Source organism: Octopus bimaculoides, chromosome 8 (genome assembly GCF_046866305.1).
Source record: "Octopus bimaculoides isolate indiv1 chromosome 8, ASM4686630v1, whole genome shotgun sequence".
Classification (NCBI taxonomy): Eukaryota; Metazoa; Mollusca; class Cephalopoda; order Octopoda; family Octopodidae; genus Octopus; species Octopus bimaculoides.
Window position 1 is genome coordinate 1780261 of NC_142935.1, and position 9717 is coordinate 1789977.

The window sequence follows — 9717 nt, forward strand, 5'->3', positions numbered from 1 at the left end:
TAGATAGATAGATAGATAGATAGATAGATAGATAGATAGATAGATAGATGTGCTTCTTAATACTTCGTTTTCGAAAGAGAATATACAGCTACTGTTATTAGAAGGTAAGTACAAGCAGAGCAACACAGTAGTTGATGTTGCTTTCCGTTCTTTTGTGGTCGATAAAATAAGTAGCAGTTGATGTATTCGACCGACCTCTTCTAAAATTTCAAGCCCTGTGTCTATAGTGGAAAGGATTATACTTGATAGACATCGTGGTGTTGGGACAGTAAACCTCTGAACGTCAGAAGAATACAGATGCATTTGGAGTTGACATGTAGTTCTTTACACACGAAGGCAGCTTATGAACATACGTTTATAATACGCCATTGGAGCAATATTTTAAACATTGAGAAACACTGAAAAATATAAAAAGAAATCCTTGTAAACTCTATGTAAAAGCCACAAAATACAAGAAATAATGCTTTTTATTGGAATGATTTAAATTTCGGAAGATATTTTAGAAAAATGGAATGAGTAAGAATATGTATGTTGTACGTAATGACTAGTTTAGAAATCATAGATTTTCCCGACGATATTTATATATACTGACCAGCCGAGCTCTCGCAGTCAACACCTGTTGCGACTATGCACAGCTGCTGATCAAAATAAACTTCGATTTGTTGATAAAAGCATTTTTTCTTTTCCTAGTGATGTGGCTTAGTACTTGTTCGATCCACGTAACAATTTAACGTGCTTAGTAAAATAACATTTACAGTAAAGAACTCAAAGCGGTCTGGTAAAATGTCCAGCACTTCATATACTCAGTCATTAGTCACGGTGAATCGTCTTGGACTTCAACTCTTATTATAAAGGAGCGTTTTATTTTAATCTTTTACACCAAAGACATTTATAAAATATTTCCATTTTGTAAAAGTGTGAGTAGTTCCTTTCTTTTACAAAACAGAGTAATTGGAATTTCTTAAAGGTAAATTACATAATGTTTCTTGCTGTTTTCTTTTTTTCTCAGTAAAATATAATCTGTACAGTCAATTAAATTATCTTGGGTATTGTACGGGTACTTGTCCCGTCGATTCTGAGAAAGTGAAAATATGAAGAAAAAAAAAAAAAAAAACCTTATTGGACGCGATGGAATTCGAACTCGGAAATAAGAGGTGTCAAAATAGATATCACAAGGTCTATCACCTGACTGTTTTAGCCTTTGCGTCACTTGTATCACCCTAGAAAATTGTATAAATGTGTAACATCCGCATTTTGTTTAGCCCCCAACATCAACAGCATATCAAATTATGTGATTTTTATATAAACGTCGTTATGAAGTGTCAAGTCTTCGCGAAAGCGAACTCAAAATAATTCAAATTATCTAATTTTATATGTTGTTAACATTGTGAAAAAGTACCATCTAATTTGAAGCAGGAAGCTGCACTTCCTTCAAGTACCCCTGCTATCTAAAATCAGACCTTGACTTAGAATTTTTTTTTTTTCTATTTTTCTTTCCGCCACATAAATACGAAGCCACCATCCTATTTCCACTCTCTCTCTCCCTCTCCCTCTCACACACACACACACACACACACACACACTCGTTTTCTCTGCCTCTCACCGTCTCTCTTTCTGTCTCTCTATCTATTTTTTTTGTTTCCTCCTCTTTCCTTTTCTCTCTTCTTTCTTTCTCACTGTTTTGAAAACAATACACAACGGCAGTTTATAAGTCTTGCTCGCAATTCTATTATAATTTTTCATAATATCTCGCAGAGATTATCTATTAATCTAACTCAAATTACAACCTAAAAAACGTAAATAAACACTTTCTATTCTGAAAATCTGCGGCAAATAAAAATGTGTTTAATCGTCATCAAATGAAACGCCACCCTTGAAGTTTGTAGAAAAACCTTTGTTCTCGTCATTGAGCCATTCGAGTAGAGAGCAATGCCTTTACGTGACCGCTCGGCCTGCTAGAAATAGCAGTCTGATCTCCTTCAAATGACATCCTTGCCGTCTAAGAAAAGAACACTGTATAATGTGGTCCCGAAACCCAAAGACGGGATAGTCACGGCTGGATTATCTTTGGTCATAGGTCTACTCGATTAAAGCTGACCTGAACTTACACAACTAGATTCATCATCATCATCATCATCATCATCATCATCAGGTGTCATCTGCTCTCTGCAGGTTCAATATCAAGAATCTCCATCCATTCGGTTAGTCAAAGATATATGATCTATCGCGGGTGCAATTATACACATGGTGGAGTCCCAATCCTTTTTACGAGGTTGACCACGAGTCTGTATTCCATGAAGAGGGTGTCCTAGATGCGCCACACAGCTTGCTGCCACTGCCTTCTGAGCCATTGACCAAACTGAATTCTTCTGTCCCATCTAACATTTCTATCTTCGTGCATTTAAGGGCCAACGTCCCCTGCACAGCAATCCTTCCTAGATTGCTGATGACCTCAAATTTCTTTTGCTCACCAGCCGAAGTGGGGTACGTTGCTGTCTGCCATTTCAGTCTTCGTACACTTAATGGTTGACGTACCCCGTACAGCGATCCTCCGACAAATTACGCTTACCCTCGACTTAGTTTTGCTCCCTAGCAGAAGGGAGATGCCATGGTATGGCCACAGATATGCACTACCGACTTCTTGGAGCCCTAAGTGGGAGCTGTGTCGTAGTCGTAGACCAGTGCTCCAATCCGCGCCTGAGTATGCGCGGCTGACCAGTCTACAAAAGCACCATTCCTTATTACACCAAACTTCAATATTCTGTTTAAGCCAAAATTATTTTTTATCGATTACTTTCAGTGTTGTTCAAATAAATAATAACAGATATATGATTGTGATGGGTTTTCCGTTGGCAGCGACGATGAATGAGCGTTGGTTTGTTCGACCAGTCGAATTTTTAGTAATTCTATGTAATTAAAGTATAAGTGGCTGAGTACTTCATTGATGTGTGTACCTATATCAGAGCGACACAATACAGTGTGATCCAGAGAGGAGGAGGAGGAGGAGGAGGAGGAGGAGAAGAAGAAGAAGAAGAAGAAGAAGAAGAAGACTTCATTTCAGGATTGGACTCATACTATATTTCCTGAACCGATCCCGAAAGGACAAAGGACAAAGTTCGCCTCTTTGTAGAATTTGAAGGAAGAGTAACGCAATCAGAATCGAACACAGCAAGACACTCTACTCACCCTGCCCATACGTCGTCTAAGACATCTAACATTACTCAAGACAACCTGAGTCCTAATTCTCTTCTATTTTGTCTTTGTATTTATTCATATCCGAAGGTCTAAGAGTACATATAGACTGAAATTAGCCAGATGGAAATGAAATTTCCTTTCTGAAACTTCCGGTGGCGGTGGACAGCAAGTTTAGCTAGAGCTACAGAGCTACAAAAATTAGTTTTCTACGACAGATTTGGTGGGCGTACAGAGCAATGTTATTTGTTTTTATTTTATATTTTCCAGTGTATCCTTTAATCATACACAATACTAATGAAGTATATACATACATGCATGCATACATACATACATACATACACACACACACACACACACACACATATATATATATATATATATATATATATATATATATACATATAGTAAATATATATATTATTTGTACATATTATATATATGCTATATATAAATATATATATTATTTGTACATATTATATATATGCTATATATAAATATATATATATATATATATATACACACACATGGATATATGCATACATACACGAACACATACAAATAACAGTATAATATATACACACACATATGTATAGGTGTGTGTGTGTGTATGTATGTGTGTGGGGGGAGTATATGTTAGTTTCACCAATTTAGAGCCAAGCACAATACGATCTACGAGGGTGCTCTTTGATGCTCGTTGCAGGAAGCAAATTCTGGCATTTAGTTTTGCAGCCTCAGAATAGAATTTCAAGTAGCTGCGATTATTATCAGTTTAAAATAGTATAGACATATATACACGCTATGATCCGTATAACTGGTCTATTGTGTTAAAAATAATATATGCATATTTAGGATCCATATAAATGACTTCTTTTTGTTAATTGATGCACCAAATTAATTCCATCTGCGTTTTTATGTGTTGTGCACCAATTAAAAATGCAGCTAATTTATTTCATTATTTTATTTCCTGATGTTCCAACTAATTTAGGGCAATTATTTCCATCTGTGATAGTTTATATATTTGCTGTCTGTTTTGAAGTCAAAGAAGGTCAGCGTTGTCATTCGGGTTTGTCTCCCCTTTTCTTTCTGTCTTTCAGTTATCAAGGTTCTGCGTCTAACGATGCAGAACCAACAAAAAGATAGTTTTAGAATCGTTATTAGTTTTACTTTTGACGTTTAGCTGGCAGAATCGTTAGAACACCGAGCAAAATGCAGTTGCTATGTTCTGAGTTCAAATTCCGCCGACTTTGCCTTTCATCCTTTCGGTGTCGATAAATGAAGTACCAATGAAACAATGGGACCAATGTAATCGACTATCCCCTCCCCTAAATTTCAGGCCTTGTGCCTACTGTAGATAGGATGATTATTATTATTATTATTATTATTATCATTATTATTATTATTATTGAGTGAGAGAGCAGTGCATGCCATCAAAGTGACCCTGGGGTACAAACATATGAAGCCCAATATACCTATCATGATTACGCGTACGCGACATGGTGATCTTATATCAAGATAAACAGCACATGACCTTGCAGGTGGGGCTTAGTTAGAATTTTCTTCAGGTCGAGTAACCCATCCCACTCAAAAGGTCCCTGAATAAGGGTTGTTTAAGGATGATGCACGAAACACCCACGTTTCCAGAGGTGAATTATTCAAACCCCCCAAAAATTCCTCTCAATACATGGCTATGATGCTCCCCCACTATTTCTGCTCGTGATCAGAGATGCACATATTGTCAGCCACTAAGCTCAGGGACATGCTCAACTGGTTACGGTCAAACAACTGACAAGCAAATCTATGGTATTGAGCAGAATATTTGCTGTATTTGCCCATCTTTTATACCAAGACAAAACAATGTACATGATAATCAATTAAGATCAGAACCATGAGAGCGAGTGCCTGGTATTGCATCAGGGCATTTATTATTATGATTATTATTATTATTATTATTATTATTATTATTATTATCAAGACAACAGGGCAGTGAGTTGGTAGAATCGTTACCATGCCGAACAAAATGCTTAGCGGTATTTCGTTCGTCTTTACCTTCTGAATTCAAATTCTACCAACATCAACTTTGCCTTTCGTTCTTTTCAGGTCGATAAAATAAGTACCTGTTATGCACTGGGGTCGATATAATTGACCAGCCTATGCTCCGCAAATCTCAGGCCTTGTATCTTTTGTAGACAGGATTATTATCAGGATGGCCAGAGTCGTTAACACATCGGACGAATTGCTTAGGGGAATTTCTTTCGGCTGTTTACGTGCTGCGTTCAAATTCCATCGAAGTCGACTTCTCCTTTCATCTTCTTGGGTTCGATAGAATAAGTACCGCCCAAGTACTGGGGTTGATGTAATCGATTTACCCCCACCCCTCAAAATTGCTAGCCACGTACCAAAATCAGAAAGAATTATTGTTGCTCTGGTTGTTTACGTTATTGTTTTGTTGTTTTATTGTGCGCTGTTCTAAATCTTACTCAGACACTTCAAGTAACAGCAAGTTGGACATTTTACTCTGGATGTTGCTTGATATATAGTATGAGAAGGAGATCAGAATTTGAGAACTAAGATTCTGTTGAATTTGGAATATTTCAGTTTTAAAATAATCAGATATTTTCAGGTCAACAATGTTTTTCTTAGGAAGTGGGTTGTATCCATGAAAACTTTTTTTTGTTTTTTGTTTGTTCTGGTACCTTTGGCTTTCCTGGTTCTTGGCCACATCATACTATAATTACAATACGAAACTAGTACCTAATTGATCGACCCCGAAAGGATGAAAGGTAAAGTCGACCTTGGCGGAATTTTCTGAGTTCAAATTCCGCCAAGGTCGACTTTGCCTTTCATCCTTTCAGAGTCGATAAATTAAGCACCAGTTGCGTACTGGGGTTGATCTGATCGACTGGCCCTCTTCCCAAAAGATTTCGGGCATTGTGCCTAGAGTAGAAAACAAAATTATTATTATTGTTCTTGTTCTCGTTAGCATTCCTTTGTTTATGTATTTATTTATGTAATTATTTCTTTTTCAGCTATCGTAAGTGATGGTCAATGCCGAAGAAGAAGAAAAACTCTGCCAAGATGAAAATAATTTAACCAGCGCTTATGATCTGCTCTCTTACGTTGGCATCGTCTTAGTTTTGATTGGTCTAATCTTCATTTCCTTAAGTTATGTGGTACCACGTGAATATATATTCGACATCAACAGAAAAGCCAGAGAGATGGAGGAGATCGAGAACGAGTACAGCGACCGACGGTTCATGCTGGATATTTTCGCAACAATCGGAGCCGCCTGTATTGGTCTGAGTGGGGTAATAGTATCTGTGATATTTACAAGACATATTTGCGCTGTAATGCATGAAGACGATAGTCCTGATATTGAAAATGCCGACACTGGGCCACGCTTTTTGTACGGAGCTATCAAACATTAATTGGAACAAACGAAACTCTACAATTGTCTTATGAGCCAAGCATCAACAAATGATGAAGAATGGCAGAAATGATGCAAGGCCGGATTTATGTCGATCAATTCCGTTCCTCTGTGTTTTCAGTTCGAATTCTTTTTAAGTTAAATTAGCCTTTCAGCCTTCCAAGATCAATAAAAAAATTATTTACCAGTCATATTCTAGGGTCGATTCAATCGACTACATCCATTCCTCGATAGTCGTGGCACCTGACAATCTGTTAATTGGAATTTCTTCCGTTCTCTTTGCGTTCTGAGTTCAAATACTGCCGAGATCAAATTTGTCTTTCCTCCTCCCGGGATCGATTAACTAAAGAACCAGATAAGTACTAGGCTTGTTATAATCCACTGACCCTTTTACCCCTAAAATAGCTGGCTTTGTGCCACAATTTGAACAATTACAAACCAACTCAAAATGCAGTCGATGATAACTTGCTAATTACGTCGCATGTGTTGTTTGTTGCTTCTCGAACCATGCCTAACTCATAAAGGCCGGTTTCCCGGTTTCTTTGTCGTATAGGTTCCCCACTTGGACGGGACGCCGGTCCGTTGCAGGGGAGCTGCTAGATGCAGGAGGAAAGCGCGAGAGAAAGTTGTGGCGAAAGAGTCAGCAGAGGTTCGCCACTGCCCTCTGCTGGAGCCGCGTGGAGCTTAGGTGTGTCGCTCGTAAACAGACACATCGCCCGGTCTGAATTCGAACCTGCGATCTCTCGACCGCAAGTCCGCTGCTCTAACCACTAGGCCATGTACCTCCACACGTCGCATGCTTTTACTAATTATTTTAGTATTACATGTAGACGCCTTTTCCGTCTCCCTATCTCTGATCCAGCTAAAAATCCAGGATGTGACAACTACAGAGAAGAACACTGCAACCAGCACTGGGATGGTAATTTACGGTGATTTTTCGTTTTATGAACATATAATGGTAGACACCAAACTGAAATGAAGTGAAACGGAGGGAACGGAAATCATAATCGTTAAGAATCGGTTATAAAATAGAAGTGAAAAGTAGAAGATTTATGTGTTAAAGAGAATGAAGCCCATCGGATAGTCACAGCAAATTGCTGGATTGTGATTCAACCGCAGCGATGCAGCAAAACTCACTGGTCGATTGAGTATCACAAGATAGAAGGCCTATTCCTAGATATGTCATAGGTCTAAATGTGTGGCAGTTCTATTACTAGATTTGTGAAACTATCATTAGATGGCAGATACAGTACTGTTGGTAGATCTTTCTCACTAGATACGCAGCAGATCATTCCTTTCGTTGCGATTACGTCCAACACCAGTTTTACAGACGCTTTCAATGTCACGTCAGCCATTATTTCATGAATAGATAAACAGTAATTTTCGCTTCATTTTATTATTTCAAATTAGTGCCGATTTAGTAACGATTATATAACATTCAGAAGGTGGCGAGCAGGCAGAATCTTTAGTACGCTGAACAAAATGCTTTTCTTCCGGCTCTCTACGTTCAAATCCTGCCGAGTTTAACTTTGCCTTTCATCTCTTTGGGGTCGACAAAGCACCAGTCAAGTACTGGAGTCAATGGAATCAACTAGTCTCCTCCCCTCGAAAATTACTTGTTATGAACCCTGCAATGGACCGAAGGTCCGTTCAAAAATACTTCATCTCGGTCAGTTAAACGCCCTGGCAACCGAGTAACCAGCCCGGGAGTCCTAAGGTTCGGCAGACAATAATATTACATTCTGTCGCTTTCACTTATTCTATTTCTTCTCATTTTGTTGTTCGCCTTTGAATTGTAAGATCGCCTGCTTTACTCATTGGCCCCGAAATGATGAAACGCAAAGAGGACTTCGACACAGAGCGTAGAGAACCAAAAACAAAAACAGTTTGGCATTTTTGCCTGATTTTGTAACGATTCTGCCAATTACAATTGCATTTCTTCATACGCTTTATTTTTTTCTTTCTTTTTACCGTGAAAATATATAAGATAATAAAACAAATTTGTATTAAAATAGAAATGTATCAGCTTTATTATTAAAGAGATATTACTAAAATTATTTCATTACTATTAAAAAGAACTTTATTTTCCAAATATATTTTCTTGCTTTCGGGTATGATTTGATGAAGATTTAGTTACTATTTCTAGAAGCTCGATGAGTAAAAAGTAGCCTCTTCGTTGGTTTGCTGAATGCAATGACTGTCAGCTAAAGTGAATACGGAAATATTCGCATGAAGAATTCTGCTTGAAGGTCGTTGCTTGAAGAACGCCATCCGAAGCAGACTGTCCGAGAAACACTGCTTTATAAGAAACGCTGCCAGAGCAACGTAGCTGCACAGTGAATGAAAAATGTTGTTTGTTTTGCCTCTGTGAACAGTTTTGCTGATTTCAAGATAACATATTCAAGTTAATGCCCACTGTTATGCTTCTCTTTCGACCTTTCTTTACATCTACGCTGTTCATCTATCAACTCTGACATGCAATTTCCTGCATTAACTAAACAGGAACACGAATTATTGAATCCCGAATGGGGACTAGATTTTACTCACCAAACTAAAATGAAAATGAAAAACATTTATGCTATTTTTAAGCGACTAACGGACTTCAGTCGTGTTTTCAGTTAACAGTCAGATTATTTTGGTATTTAGAAACTGATGTTATATAACAAAATTTTGTTGTTTTAAACTGACACGATTATACGCTTCTTTATATTTTACTTTTAAAACTTGGACTGAGTGAAACTTCCACAATAATTTTGACTGAGTAAACAACAATTATTTAATATTAAGGCCACTTCAAGAGCACTTCCTTCATGTGTTATGAGCAGCGCTGCAGGTTTAACTGATGGAAACAGCTGCTATTCATCAAATGACAAGCCATAGAACTTGTGTATGGGATGTGATGGAATTTACAATTATTTCAAAGATGTTTCAGTTTTAGTTCTTTGTTTTGTCTTTCGTTCTGAGTTTTTTTTTTCTCCCTCAAATTACTGTTAAATGTATGGTTATTTCCGTTGTTAACATGTTTTCGTTTATGATTATGCGAATGAGGAGCAATGAAAAAGCCGGAACACAAGAATGGTAAACAACAGAACAAACAA

At 37.6% G+C, this 9717-nt stretch overlaps 1 protein-coding gene across 1 annotated transcript; it reads left to right on the forward strand.

The window, feature by feature from the left end:
* Positions 1-164: 164 nt before the first annotated feature.
* LOC149134296 (uncharacterized) lies at positions 165-8637 on the forward strand. Its single transcript, XM_089355988.1, has 2 exons — positions 165-967; positions 6222-8637. The coding sequence occupies exon 2, from the start codon at positions 6234-6236 to the stop codon at positions 6618-6620; it is 387 nt and encodes a 128-aa protein (XP_089212114.1). The 5' UTR covers positions 165-967; positions 6222-6233; the 3' UTR covers positions 6621-8637.
* The last annotated feature ends 1080 nt before the right edge of the window (positions 8638-9717 follow it).

Excerpts from the sequence above, each read along its gene's own strand:
- LOC149134296 (XM_089355988.1), top strand. The coding sequence starts at position 6,234 with ATGGTCAATGCCGAAGAAGAAGAAAAACTCTGCCAAGATGAAAATAAT.